At 39.9% G+C, this 14,608-nt stretch overlaps 1 protein-coding gene across 3 annotated transcripts in view; it reads left to right on the forward strand.

Annotated features, from left to right (window-relative positions):
• Positions 1–462: 462 nt before the first annotated feature.
• The window catches only part of MTA3 (metastasis associated 1 family member 3), a 167,606-nt gene continuing 153,460 nt past the window's right edge, over positions 463–14,608 (forward strand). For all 3 annotated transcript variants that reach the window (XM_058020133.1, XM_058020134.1, XM_058020135.1), the window contains exons 1-3: positions 463–560; positions 2,689–2,756; positions 4,581–4,674. In XM_058020133.1, the coding sequence (XP_057876116.1) occupies positions 533–560; positions 2,689–2,756; positions 4,581–4,674 (190 nt within the window). In that variant the 5' untranslated portion in view covers positions 463–532. The remainder of the gene's footprint in view (positions 561–2,688; positions 2,757–4,580; positions 4,675–14,608) is intronic.

The following is a 14,608-nucleotide window of genomic DNA, read 5'->3' on the forward strand; positions in this document are numbered from 1 at the left end:
AGGGGCCGCCAAACCACCACCAACAGGTGCTGCGCAGGAAACAAACTTTTTCTGGGATACTACAAAGAGTCACCAAGGGGAGATCCTCGGCCGCCCCGGGGAAGAGGCAAACACCAAAAATTCCCCAGGTCCGCAGAGGGTCGGAGAGGAGCGGGACAAAGCGGCGGGAGCCGGCAGAGCGTGGCGCGCTCCGGGCACGGCGGGGAGCGCGGCCGCGCACCCGCGGCTCCCCCGGCGCCGCCCCACCCCACCTGCGGCCGGCCCTGCCCGCGACCCGCCCCGGGCCCGGTGCGCGGGGGGGGAGCCCGGGGGCGCCCGTTTAACCCCTTGGCGGCGGCGGCTCCGGAAGCGGCGGCGGCGGCGGCCCCGTGGGGCGCTGTGTCCTGCGCCCGGGCGGGGAGGGGTGGCGGCGCGGGGTGGGGGCGAGCGCGGCGCGGGGGGGCGGCGGCGGGAGCCGCTCCCTCCTTGCCCAGCCCGGCCCGGCAGAGGCGGCAGGAGGAGGAGGAGGAGGAGGGCGGCGCAGAGCGCAGACATGGCGGCCAACATGTACCGAGTGGGAGGTATGTGGGGACGCGGCGGCGCCCGCCCGGAGCCCCCCGCGGGCAGGGCCGGGGGTCCCGCCGGGCCGCGGGCCGTGCGCGCCGCGCCGGGGCCAAGAGCGGCGCCCCGGCCTCGGGCTGGCGCGGCCCCGAGCGGGGCGGCCGGGCCCGGGCGGGCGGCGAGAGGAGGCGGCCGGTCCGGCGAAGGGTCGCCGGGCCCTCGGCGGGGCGGAGGACGGAGGTTCCTCCCCTGCCAGCCCCGTGCGCCGGGTGGGAGCCCGGCCCCCGCCGCCGAGCAGGAGAAGGGCAGCGCCGCCCTCCGCGGGGAAAGGAAGGGAATGGGGGAGAGGCGCCGCCGGCTTCCAGCCCCCGCTCCGCGGCGCCGGCCGGGCACGGCCGCCCCTGCGCCTCGCCTCCTTCCCCGGGGAGCCGCGAAGGGGCCCGCGGGCCAGCCAGGGGCCGGGTACCCGGCCGAGCGCCCCCGGGCCGGGCCGGCCTCGCCGCGGCCTGGCGGGCCCTGCCGGCGCCGTGCGGGGCCGTGCGGGGCGGGCAGCCCCAGCCCGGCCCGGGGAGCGCTCCCCTCCGCGCCGCTCCCTGCCCCGCGCCCGCCTCCCGCTCACGGCGGAGTTTCTCCGCGCCCTCCTTGGTCTGCCGGGGATAAATAATTAATCCGGCCGTGTAACCGGGGGATTTCTGTCAGCTTCCCATGCTTGCCGCCGTGACCCCTGAGGAGCTCCCTGATACGTGACTGCTTGGCGAAGGGCGGGGGGGAGAGGGCGTCCAGGCGGTGAAAAACACGGCAAGCGTTTGTCTTCCCACCCCGAGCCTGGCGAAAATGACACGGATAACTTTGGCTCGCTCACGGAGGGAACGAACGTGGCAGTGTGCCCGGTGTTGTGGCTCAGGTGCACCGCTCAAGTTAGGTGTGCAGTACTGGGTGCTCAAAAATCGCTCCATCCTCCTGCTCTCAACAGCCAGAGCTGAGAGGGAGGATGCCTGGAAATGAGAGGTGATAATGTAACCCCTCATTTCTACGCATCGCTTTCTGCTAATGTTTTGAGATGTGCTGATAGAGCCACAAATCTTCCCTCATTAGGGCACTTAGATTGTAGTCCCATCAGCCTTTACTCATGAAAATAATCCTTCTCTGAGCAGGTAGCGGGTACGGTTTACCTCTTAGGTCACCAGTTCTCTTTTTTTTCGTCGTAATCTTAATGAGCAATTGTGAACACTACCCAGAGATCGTATTCTTTCCTTAGAACTTCCTGAAGTTCCTTTTCATTGTATTGTAGTGTCAAAGTGTTGCAGAAGACTTCTATACATTGTTACGGTTTCTCATCTGATTTTTAAAAATAAAGTTTGCAAGGTGTGCAGTGCAGAAGTCCAACATCAAATTTAAAGTGTGGTTGACATTTGATGGGTACTTTTTCATTGGACAAAAACAAGTTTTCAAAAAACTATTGAAGGAAATGTGCTGCTTGTCAATTCTTTGTATGTTGCATGGGAGTAGCTTTCAGGACACGAGTAAATTTCCATTCAATCTATGAAAACATGTTTATATTAATTACGCTGAAAGAGACATTGTCCTGCAAGATCCTTGCTAATTTCATGGCAATTTCTGCTTAATATGGTTTGTATTTTACTGGACAGAGATAACAACAAGGGCAAGTATCATAAAACATACATTACTCATTGGGACATTGGTCATTGCCGCAGCACCTGATAATAAATATGGCGTGTCATCTCTTACAGAAATGTTAATCTCCATAATACAGAAACTCACTAAAGTGCTCAGGTCTTAAATCTTCCTAATTTATTGTGAGAAGTTGCTCCTTCCCTATCAAGATTTATGAAGTGTGTGGATTACTGGATTACAGTGTGAGCTTCAACACAAACCATTTAACTTTTTTCCAGCATGGTTGTTAAAGCAGGTGTAGTGCAGTTAAAACTAGAATTTAGGAACAAATTATATTAAATCTCAGTGTAGAAATACATCATGATCCCAACGTTTATGAAGAAATCTCAGCCCTTTGAAAACTTCTAGGTTTAGAAGAAAACTTCTAGGTTTAGAAGAAAAGTTTTGCATTAATAATGATAGGCCTTTACATAACTTTTGGTATTTCAGTGACTTTTCTTTTTTTCCTTGCAGATTATGTTTATTTTGAAAATTCTTCCAGCAATCCATATCTCATTAGGAGAATTGAAGAACTTAACAAGGTACAAATATCTAAGATTCTTTCTTAACCTTTGGCAACAGTGCTTGTTAAAACCTGAGAATTATTTCTATCCCTTAAGATTTTTACTGTAGTGGGGGTTTCTGGTGGTTACTGAAAACTTCCTGTGTGATATCCTCTAATTCTGCCCTGTTACCTAAGGAAACACCCAATTCCTGGTGAACAGGATTACTCTGCTGCAAAAATTTTCTAACAAATTCTATGAATTCTTGGAGAAATGAATGAATTTAATTCCCTGGCTGACAGTGACACTGTGAATCCATCTGGAATGACAGCCATCATATAATGTGTCTGCTTTTAGATAGACATCTGAAGAGCTGGAAGGTGCCAGCAAGACTTTGCAGTGATCAAATGACAGAATATGTGACTTCTGTGGCTGTCTGTTGCTCTGCCTATTGGCAGCTGTGAATGAAGAATGGGCTTTTGAATAAAGTGCAGACTCTGTTCTCTGTCTCTAACCTGAGTGTATTTTTCTAAAAAATGGAAAAATGGAGGCTCTATTGACTGTCATTTTGGGGAAGGCATGATGATTTTTCTTCACTCTGACACTACTAAGAATAATGTGGTGCTTCTATGGAATTTTTTATTATTTTTAATTTTTTTTTTTTTTTTTTTTTTTTTTTTTACTTTTCCCTCAAGCAGTATTAAAGCTTACTGATGTGCTACATCAAAAGTTAATTGTTAAAATGCCCATCATGATGTAAGTAATGATTAAGATATTTTTTTCCCCAGTGGTTAGAAAGTAAATGAAAAAATTGGTGACCTGCAAGTGGCTTTCTTCTTATTAATGAAACACAGCACTATGCCATAGCGGACATCAACCACATTAAATGTTAGTGCTGTCCAACGCAACATCCACTAAACTTGTGCATGGCAAATAATTTTTGACTTTTATTGAAGAAGAAAATTTTTTACTCACGGTAATTGACATGATTCCAATCATGAATTGAATGTAATGTTTATTATCTTTAAACTGCACTGCTATAATTTAATCTTACTCATGCAGGGTAAAGCAATATTGATTTTTTTTTTTTTCCTAAAGAGAGGCTGGAGGTTGTAGTCTAGACATCTTGAATGTGAATGGTTTGCTTTCGTGTGTATCAAGCAAATGTGGAGATGTTACGTAAATATGTAATGAAATGCTTTGACTATTGTTCTACCAGGGACAATATTTTTTTGTAAGAAAGTTTATCAAAACATTATACTTTTTAGTATTAAATAAGTAACTCGAGGTTAAAAAAAGGAGGAGTATGCAGTTTTTCAAATATTAGTAAATTCTTTATAGAAGATCATGGTCCCCATAATGAGTCATGAAAACAACACCAAACTAAATAGATCTTTTATTTTAGGATCTGTTGTGACTTTTTCAAATAAACTTTTCAGAAGTCTTTGAAAAAGACTTTTTCAATAAATCCTATATTAAATGAGATTCTGAAAAAATGCTAGAGTATTTTGCAATATACATTTCTGTCTAAAGCTGGATTATAAAGAAACGTTCACAAGATTCCAACATTTCTGAAGGATTCTTACATTAGCATGATACTGTCATTGCACCTCTGAACACCTGAACAAAATATAAATTCTGAGGACTCAATAATTGTAGTTAATCCTCTTGTCTGGTCTGAAATTGATACTGGCCTCTCTCAAGGCGATTTTATTTATTGGAGTAATTCTGTTGATTTCAGCTTGACTGATCATGTGAGAACTACTGACATGAGGGAGCACTCCAAGCAGAGAGCAGAGTTTAATTTGTGTTACTCAGCTGAGGAGGGATACATCCTGACTTGATTTTCTCTTCCTTTTGTAGACTGCCAATGGGAACGTGGAAGCCAAAGTGGTGTGTTTTTACAGGCGAAGAGATATTTCTAACAGCCTCATAATGCTCGCAGATAAGCATGCTAGTAAGTAGATGGGGTAGGGCATTTTTCCTTACTAACACAGCCTGCTCAATTTCTGCAGCTGCTTAAAATTGTGGGGTTTCTTGGCATGTGAAATATATATTTATGTAAAGCATTTATTAATATCCAGTTAGTTGCTTAGTATTGTCTGATAATCTCCTGCTCCTGTTAGTTGCATCTGAGAATTAAGTTAAGCTGTATCCATGTGATTGAGATTGCATCTGGAAAAAAAAAAGAGAATGTATCTTTTCATCTGGAAGATACAGCTGCGTTTTTTTTTATGTCAAAAGTAATTCTTGGTTGTGAGTCAATTTAAGCTTAAGAGCACTTGTGATCATTTGATATGATTTTTTTGAGTTGGACATAAACACGTATTGCTTAATGTAAAGAATGAAATGTATCATTGGGGACTGAAAATCACTGGAGATTGTAAAAGAGCTGTTATGTGCATTTATGCTAAATATAGCTATTAGTAAAAAATTAGTGGAGGTTGGGGCTTTTTTCAATTTTTTTTCCTTTTCTCAGAAAAACAACAAATGGTAATAGGTGACAAAAGTTGCATTTTTCTATGTGAACCTAATCTTTTTTTGGTATCTGCCATTTGGTATACAAGTGAAATATCATAATGTTCCATAATTTTTTGATGAGAAATATAATTCTGAAGAGAAAAAATGCAATTCTGAAAATATAATTCAGAACCTAAAAATCCGAGATGAAGACAGTGATTTGCAAAATACTCCAGTCATATTTGTAAATAACTGAAATGTGAAGTGTGTCAACATCTCTTAAATTTCTTGCCATATGCTATTAAATACCATTTTGATTGTATATGATGCTTGAGTTTTCAAAATGAATCTGTGAATAAATTATGTAGGGGTAATAAATCTCTATTTTATAAAAAATTGGCATTATCTAATATCTTTCAAGAGATTCTCTTGAAAGACATTAGATAATGCCAACTTTTTAATGCAGATATATGATGGTGTAATTAGGTGCTTTAAAAATACCCTGCAATTTGTTTAATGTCCAGCTCTGGTAATTTTGCTCATCCAGGTACGGTGAGTGAAGAGAAACAGCCAACCTTTGGCTTTTGTTTTATTCTTTTATTGGTCTTAGAGAGGTGGGGGTGATTTGAGTACATAGTATGAAGTACTAGCTTGGTGTTTATAGGAAAACAATAAATCTTGCTTATGTGCTAAGAAAATTATTTAATGTTTTGTTACATAGTTGGGTACACTCTACAGTTATTTGTGACCTATTTATGATCATGATCATCAGCCCCCACAATCATTAGTCTTTTTAGTTCTTCCAGATTAAATGTATTGAAACATACAACTTTAGGTGAAAGTTCACTAAACTTTCTAACACTTTTTTTTGTTTTTCTTTTCTAATGGAGGGAGCAAAAAAGTAATAAAGTGATAACAATTTTACTGGAAATACTTTTTTTTTTTTTTAATATTGAGTTTTAAAACATGAAGCTTATGAATTTTCTTTTAGTTGGCTTATTTTTTAGAAAAGGGTATGTTAGTCCTGTGGGTATCATTCAGTCTGGAAAAGTGAGTAAGGTTTTTCTATTTCCTATGTGAGTTTTAGATTTCCATTTTGTCAGCACTTTGATAGAAGGGATTTGTTGATGGTCTGTTTCTTTCCTCCTGTAGCATACTAGAGGTTTGTTGGTGTCACTAGGAGCGCCATGGAGTCTTTTTTTTGTCTATTGGGATTCTCTTGGGGTTCTGTAGCGAGGAAACAGAAATGTGATTTCCAGCTGGTTCAACAAACATCTTTAGAATGGCTGTGTCTCACAGGTTATGAGCTTTCTAACCCAGTGCTCTCAGGAATTATGTTTCTCTATGAACATTTTCTCTGGACACAATGTCTCTGTTTGTTCTGACCAATCTGTGGAATCTGTAGTGCCAAGTTCTCTTAGGAGATGTTTGTTACAGTCACAGGGGACAGCACATAGTGAAGGTTTGCTCGCCTAGAGCTTCCTATACCTCGTAGAGCAGATGTAGTTAAATGTCAATTCAATTTAAAGGCTTTCATTCTGGGATAACACAATGTTTAAAAATATGGTGTGTGTAAACAAAATATTTGTATATTTATGAATTGTATGTTTTGGAAATGTTTTATATAGCTAAACGTGTTGACACATCAACACTTCTACCTGGTTTGGTATAAAATAAATGTTCAAAAATACAAGTTTCTTAAGGAATAAAAACTCCAGTTCAGCCACTGATTTATTCTCTGTGCCTGTTTGGAGAACTCTTTTAAGTATAAGATCTGCTTGGTCTTTTCCAATGATATTTTGGAATATTTTGGATAGCATTTTTTTTTCTTTATGATTGAGAAAACTGGTCTGAGTTATTCATTTCTCAAGATTTTGCCAGTTGGTTGGGGTTTTCTGAGATGTCAATTTCTGAAGGTTACATTTTGAGATGTAGATATGGTCCCATTTACTAAAAGAAGAAAAGAGCTCTGTAAGAAAATATTGTGTAACTTTAAAAAGAAAATTTTAGCAATTTGAAAACATTTCAGAATTATTCTAAAGAATGTTTGGGAAACATGAAATAAAGTCAATCTATGCCTGTATCACTGGTAAGGAGTTTGGTATATTGTTTTCCTAGGGTGTTTTTTGTTGTTGCTGTTGGGTTTGGCTTTTGTTTGTTGTTGTTGTTTGTTTGGGGTTTTAAATTTGGTTGGGATTTTTTTGTTTGTTTGCTTTTGTTTTAAGTTGTCTTCCAAAATGTTTCAAGATATTGAAACAAATTGAGGGAGGGGAAATCAAATTTTCATTAGGCCATTCTAAAATGCTCAGGTACAGAGTAGTTCTCTTGTTTTCAGAGAATGTCACACAGAGAATGTGAGGAAATTGTATTGCCTTCTTTCTTTCCCGGGTGTTTCAGGTGGAATTTAATTAAGGAAATTTTTATTTGTCTACCAGCATCATGTATGGCATCAGCTTTGGTCTGGGAATAGTTCTGGAAGCTGACTGTAGCCACTTAAATCCAGGGATTTGGAATGTTTTATAGGCACTTGAGGACTTTGTGTTTTTTCACTGTTGATTTATGTTACTATAAAATAGAGTTTATTGTAAGGTCAGCTGGAAATACAAACCAAAATACTGTCCAGGCTCATCTTCTTGGTCCTGTGCAGCCTCCTGAGCTTAGTAAGGGAGTTCTTGTGGGGCGTTAACACTGGCCAGGTTGTTGTTTTTGGTGTTAACTCTCTTAGGTTGTGGTCATCACCACAAGGGTCCCTGTGAGGGGGCTGTTCCTTTCTTGGCATCAAAGAATTGACCAGTAGCAGAGTAAGGCTTACTGTGGAGGGAAGAGAAGGAAGAGAGATGAGGAGAGGATGGCAGGCAGGACAAGAGACAGATATTGCAACAGACACCCGAGTGCACAAGCGAGAGAGCTTGGAGAGGTGGGACAGGAACACGCAGCTCATTAAAATGGGTGAAGCAAACGTAAAGGGGTGACATAGAGATGTTTCCTAACTAAATGGTGGGATTGAGAAATGGCCAGCTGTAGCTGAATCTATAAAATGTGGATGATTCTTTTTCTTCAGAAAAACTAATGTAACTATTTTCGGGCAAGATTTTAATAGCTGTGGGGAGGAGTCTGTGTCAGCTTTGTACCAGCACTGGGTTTGGGTTACAGCAAAGGGCTCAAGTTCTTATTTCCTTCTTTTGCAATAGATTGCAAAGAATCATAGAATATCCTGTATCACAAGGGACACATGGAGATAATTGGGTCCAACTCCTGGCCCTGCACAGGGACCATTCCACAAACCATACCATTTTTGAGGTATATTCACTACTACTTTCTTGAAGCTGAGTGGGGTGACCTGAGTGCGTGATGCCATTTTTTGCAGATCTTTGCACTTTAAATTCTTTATCTGATCATGTGTTATCATGTAATACTATGTCTGAAGTCATTCTCTTGTTGCAACTCCTCAGCCAGCTTTTGCCAAGCCAACCATCTGGTGAGGATATAAAAAAAATTACTGTTGTTGGAGTCCTTCGTCTTCTGATTTATTAAAGAGGGTTTGTTTCATTTAGGTGTGCTGAGATGCTGACTAAATGCCAAGAATATTTCTGGGCCTGTGATAAAGCCCATGCAGAATGTATTTTTTCTCATTAACAGAATTCATATGCTTTGTGAATGAGACAGTACTCAATTAAAAAAAACTACTCAGAGATATTTGTTTCATTGACTGAGATGAAAGGTAAAATGAAATTTTTCTAGATTACAGAAGCTGACAAAAAATCGTGTTCAATCTCAGCTGTTCTTTTTAGAGATCACTTACTGGCATTACTTGTTGCACATTTTTAAAACTTCTGTTCTTTTGCTCTTGATCAGTCATGTTTCATGTCACATTGCTTTGTAAAATGTGTTTCTGGTACAGAATTTTTGTATACAATAGATATCTAGGAGGGGAAGGGTCCTGCTAGGGATTCCTGGTTAGACAATCATTAGGGTTGGAAAAGACCTCCAAGATCCAGTCTTTGACTGAACACTGCCATGCCCACTGAACTTTATCATCAGATGTTGGAGTCTGTACTCAGTTCTTGCCTTTGTATGACTTTGATGTGTTGCAATCAGAAACAAATGCTGTATTCTCTCTGTACTTCAGGTTTTTTTTGCCTGTAAAACAATGCTCCTACTAGAAGTTCTTATAAAACTTGGTGAAAAATATTTAATATGCCAATATGTTTTTATAGTTGCTGTTAAAAGATCTCAGAGTGCCTTACAAACACTCGTAGTTTATTTTCTATATAATATCAAGAATGTTCCAGCATTCCTGGAAATAGCTTGATCTTGCAGAGCAGTTTAGCTGCTGCTGAACCTTCTTACCTTCACTTAAAGGTGATTTGTATTTGAGGGGAGGAATATTTTGCATATTGTCTACGTTAACTGCCAACATTCCAGATGCATCTGAGAGAATGAAGCTGTTAATATTCCATCTGATTTTATTTCAGTAGAGCTGCAGGCTAGCAGGTATCATTGAAGATGTTAAGAAAATGAGCTTAACTTGAGCAGTAGTGTTTAGCAGATTACTCATTGATGTTCCCAAAGATACACAAAACTGAAATGTGAATTCCTTTTTGTGTGTCATCAGGTTTTTCAACATATGGTTGCTGTTGCATAGCAATATTTTTAATACTCAGCTCCAGGAAAAACACAAGAATTTTTCCTGCCCTCTACAACAATAAAAAATAATGCAATTTAGAAAGTTGTACGAGAAAAGTTATGGGTGTGGAGACCCTTGGGGTTGAGGAAAGAGCTCCAGAGTAAAATGTCTAAAACACATTGTGTTCTTCAGTGTTCTGTTATCTCAGTCATATATTTGACTCAGTAGAATTCAAAACTTTTTAAAAATACTATAGCTGGACTATTTTTGTCCAATGAGATTGTAACACAACCAGAAACTCGGTGGATTTTATTTTCTTTGGTTCTGGTTCTTTTTCATTGTAGTAGTTCTTGTATATCAATCTAAACAGGTTCTCATAAAGGATACAGTGTTTCTTTAACCACAATCTCTTTTCTGAAAAAATCACTTTAAGATGACTTTTCCTGTTACCTAATTCAAGTCACATAATATCTTAGCATAAAAAGTTTGTTTTGACTGGAGATTTTATCTGAAATCTTAAATTTTCTTTTTTATTTTTTGGTTTCACTACTTCCATTGATACCTGTTGTCTTTGCAGGCTATATTCAGTTAAAAGCACCTTTGGTGAAATGAACCCAAAAGACAAATATTAATTTTTCTACTGCATGCAATAAATTTTCTCAGTCTTGATAATTTTAAATATTGAAATAATTCATAGTTTCTCTAAAAAAAAAGTTCCAAACAACAAAAATCAACTCCATGGTCAATACTTTTTTGGTCTTGCTTATGGTCATGTTGGTGAAAAAAACCCAAAACAAAATAAGTTCTTTAGAGCTTAAGAGCTCAATTCATTTGTGTCTCTTACAGTAGTGTGAGTAACACTTCCATGGAATTTTGTGGCTTTTGGAAAATTTTCTGTTAGGTTACGGTTGATTTTTTCAATTGTGCTTGGTGAGCAGACCTCTCTTGCTTGCTGTTAAGAAAAGAGATCTGTTGATATCACCCTGTGATGAAAGATACCATTTTTCTGGTTAGACAGGAGAAAAAGGGGCTAAGTGCTGGAAAGACAGAGCTGGGAATGAAGGGTAGGAGAGTCTCTTGAATTGTATATAAGGAAGGAGGCTTGGCTGCTAGATATGCCTGAGGAGTGGGTGAGCAGACTCGTGTAACTGGTTCAGTGAGATACTGCCTGGTTAATCTCAAGGCTTCTGTAAATATAAACTGGTGTTTGTTTGCAGCTCAGTGTCCCTGGTGCTGTCATCTCTGTCCACACACACACCCACCCACCCACCCACCCCAAAAATTAGGAGAAAATTAGTTTTGATCTCCCGTAGTTGCCCTTTTCTCTTTGAAGACAAGGCATTCTTTGGAAGTCCTTGTCTGTGAGCAGCTCATCAGAAGGCTCTTGGAGACAAAACCAAATATAGTAAGCCAGGAAATTTGGGTGTATAGGTTCCAAAGTTGCTTTTGTTGGAATGTCACATGCTAATGTTATTTACAGTCATCTGATAGAGACATGTAAACGAAGCAGTAGCAAATTCAGTTATGTTGTGTTGCTTCTGGAAATCCTGAAGTCTGTAATGTGGGATGATACAGATAAGAAATTCTTTAATCAGTGGCAAAGTAGCTTTTATGCTGAGGCATTTATATTAGTCTAACTATCATTTTCACTGAAAATGAGCTTGGGGTTTTTTGTGGGGAAGACATGATCTCTTTGATCTCCTGAGACAAGGGAACATCAAGTTTTCCTTCATTTACCCAAGAGAATGCCATCAGTTGTAATTTATTTGGAAAAGGGGAGAAAATTCAGAACTTGCTGAAATACAGAAAGCCCTGTTGAAAACGACTTCCTTGTCATCAAGGAAAAACTTGTCTCAAGACTCCCAATTATTCTTTTCAAGGGTGCTTTGGGTAGTGTCATAAATTATGTGTTTTCTTCATTTGATTTTTGTTCAAGAACTTGTGAATGTTTTCTCTCCTCAACAGAGAAAGCAATAAAGAAGCAGTAATGAGGAGTGTTTTGCTTCTGACAATGTCTGAGTGTTTTTTTTATGACTGACATTTGGAATTAGTAGCTATATTGTCTCATTAACAAGTTTACTGTCAGCCCCAAGTATCTTGTAGAGTTATTAACTTCAGTGTCTGGTCAGGCTCCTCCTTTGGTGTAGAATGGCTTGTTAGATTGTGAATGTTAATGGTCTTCTTCTAATGGATGAATGGATTTACAGCTAAGTTCATAATTTTAGGAGTTCCTAGCTCTTATGGAAAACTTGCATAAACACATTTTTTTTCACTTATGTGTGTGTGATCTGCGTTTGGATCATGTGCGGCTTCTTCACATATAAAAAATTGTCTGCCCTGTACAATTTGTATAACTACATCTGAATTTTTGCATGGCCTGATTTTTTTTTTGCTAGCTTCATCTTTAGACCTCCAGAGTATAAACTTAAAATTTTTGGCAAGCATGTGTAGGTTAATTTTCTTTCAAATTCATCAATCTTCTTCTTGGAGCACAAAATTTAAGAGGCTTGAATACATTGCTGCCAATTTCTCTGAGTGTAAAAACAAACTAAACCTAAAATCTGGATTAATTCTGTGAATTTGCTGTGAAGAGTGGAAAACTGTAAAATATCAGTTCATGTTTATGCTTAAAACTGTTTATAAGATATATGAAGCTCAGTTTTTATTTTTATTACTTAAATACCAGAAGTATTTATTTAGTAAATTTCCTTGGTAAAGAACTCAGTAGGGTACAAAAGGTGTCACTTTTCTGAGTTCTACTCCCAAAATAAATTCTTCACGTTTGAGTCTTAAGAAGGAGAGAGTATTCACAGAAAATTGCCAAAGCATCGTGCATTCCCCTGTGTTGCTTAGGATTCATTTCCTCATGGTCACGTTTAAATACAAATACTGTTGTTAGTGTACTTGTTCAGGGTTTCTTTTGATTTGTGGAAAACATGTAGCTGTTTTCTCGCAGCTGCTTTCCTGCCTATTTCATGTTTCGTAATTGTGCGTGCACGTGATCCTACACTGTTTTCTTGGTACCCTTAAAATACTTGTAGTATTTAAATTGATATTATTTATCATAACTTTTTGTCTCATGAAGATAAGTAGATTTCCATAACCTCAAATAGTTCTACTTCTGTTTTCCTTAGCTCCTAATTTTAAGTGACTTTTCCCACTTTCCTCTCAGTGCACCCGCACTGTACCAAAGCACCTGAGGCATAAATTTTAGCCTACAAAAATATTGCTAGGTTATCTCTGTCTGTAAAGGTCCAATAAGAAATGGATTTCACATCTTCCAAGAGTTCTCTGATAGTCTAATTGAATCAGCCATTTATGTAATTTATAAATTTGAATGATGCAAACTCACTATTAATATAGAAAGACTTTCCCATCATGCAGTGGCAATTAAATGTGTGATGTGGGAATCAGGTCTGATGATTTAAAGGCTTACCAGCAGTAATTCTTGAATGTCTGTATTCTGCAGTGGAATGAAGTGTGCAATAGTTGCCCTTGTAATACTCATGCATGCCTGTAACTGCACACGTGCTGGTGGAGGTGGAGCTTTTCAGCTTGGGCAAGGCTCTGTGTGAGAATGAGTGTAGTGCTTCCTACCCCAGCTGATTCATGCAGTGCTCTGTGTGTGTGTGTGTATATATATATATATATATATATATATATATATATATATATATATATTATGGTGTGAGGTATTATGGACTAGGTAGAAGTAGCAGATAAGATGAATGTTTGAAGCAGCTGAGTGATTTGTCTGTAAACTCTGTTAAACATAGTCTGCACAAGTAACAGGACTCAAAGTTAGCAAGTATGTTGTTTGTCATGCCCCAAACCACATGGAGTGTGTGGCCAGAGTGGCTGTGCTGTTTCACAGTACAGTTTGTCTGTTTGATCAATATTTTGGTTTTTACCTCAGCTACTATTTGTAACGATCTCTGATCAAGTGAAGATTTGCAGTGTGAATCTGCTTTGCTTCTGGTTTTGATATACAACAAATGATTCTGTGATCCTTGCAGAGATATTTTTTTGTACTGATGTAGAATACATTACTCCCATGAGCAAAACAAGTTTGAGTGGTAAAAAGCGCAATTGTTTTCATTAAAAGCCTGTTCTACATTATCAAATTCCTAAAAGACTTCAGGAAGTTCATTTTGACTGTCACCTACTGCCTGAATCCAAAACCTGTTTGAGGATTTATCACAGTACATAGGATGTCTCTGTGCAGGTTGCAGAGTTGCTGGGCTGTGCATAGAGCACTATATATGCATATATCCAGGGGTTATGTGAGTGCATGTGCCTTTTCTACTTGTACAACAGGTTAAACATCTATCCAAAACCAGCACAACTAAATTAGCATTCTTCCTGATTTTGATATGGTGAACGATAGAATTAATTTTTAATTTGTTCTTGTTTTTGTGTAGGATTGTGACAGTGATATGCAATGATGAAGGGAGCTATGTTTCAGTTTCCTGTATTAAAAGTGCAGCCTTTTTTTGGCTTGAACTAAAGAGTAGAAGAGTAGAAATAGTGTTGGCAGAGTCAGTGATCTGTAACCTAGACCCTACAGGGTACTGTGGCCCGTTGCTGTATGGCAGTGCCTTTAGGCAGATCCTTTGGCTGATGCTGCTGTCAGGAGTGAAATCCTGATGCAGTTATTCTCAGTAGGCCCTCAAGAGGCTAAGGACTCAGTTGCCAAGTATTATACAAGAAGAAAGGTTTTGATATATGGACAGCTTTTATAGTTACATTTGCCTTCAAATGGGGGCTAGCTTCATCTGCCTTCATAATGCTCTCCCCTTTCTTT

Source organism: Melospiza georgiana, chromosome 3, assembly GCF_028018845.1.
Source record: "Melospiza georgiana isolate bMelGeo1 chromosome 3, bMelGeo1.pri, whole genome shotgun sequence".
Classification (NCBI taxonomy): domain Eukaryota; kingdom Metazoa; phylum Chordata; class Aves; order Passeriformes; family Passerellidae; genus Melospiza; species Melospiza georgiana.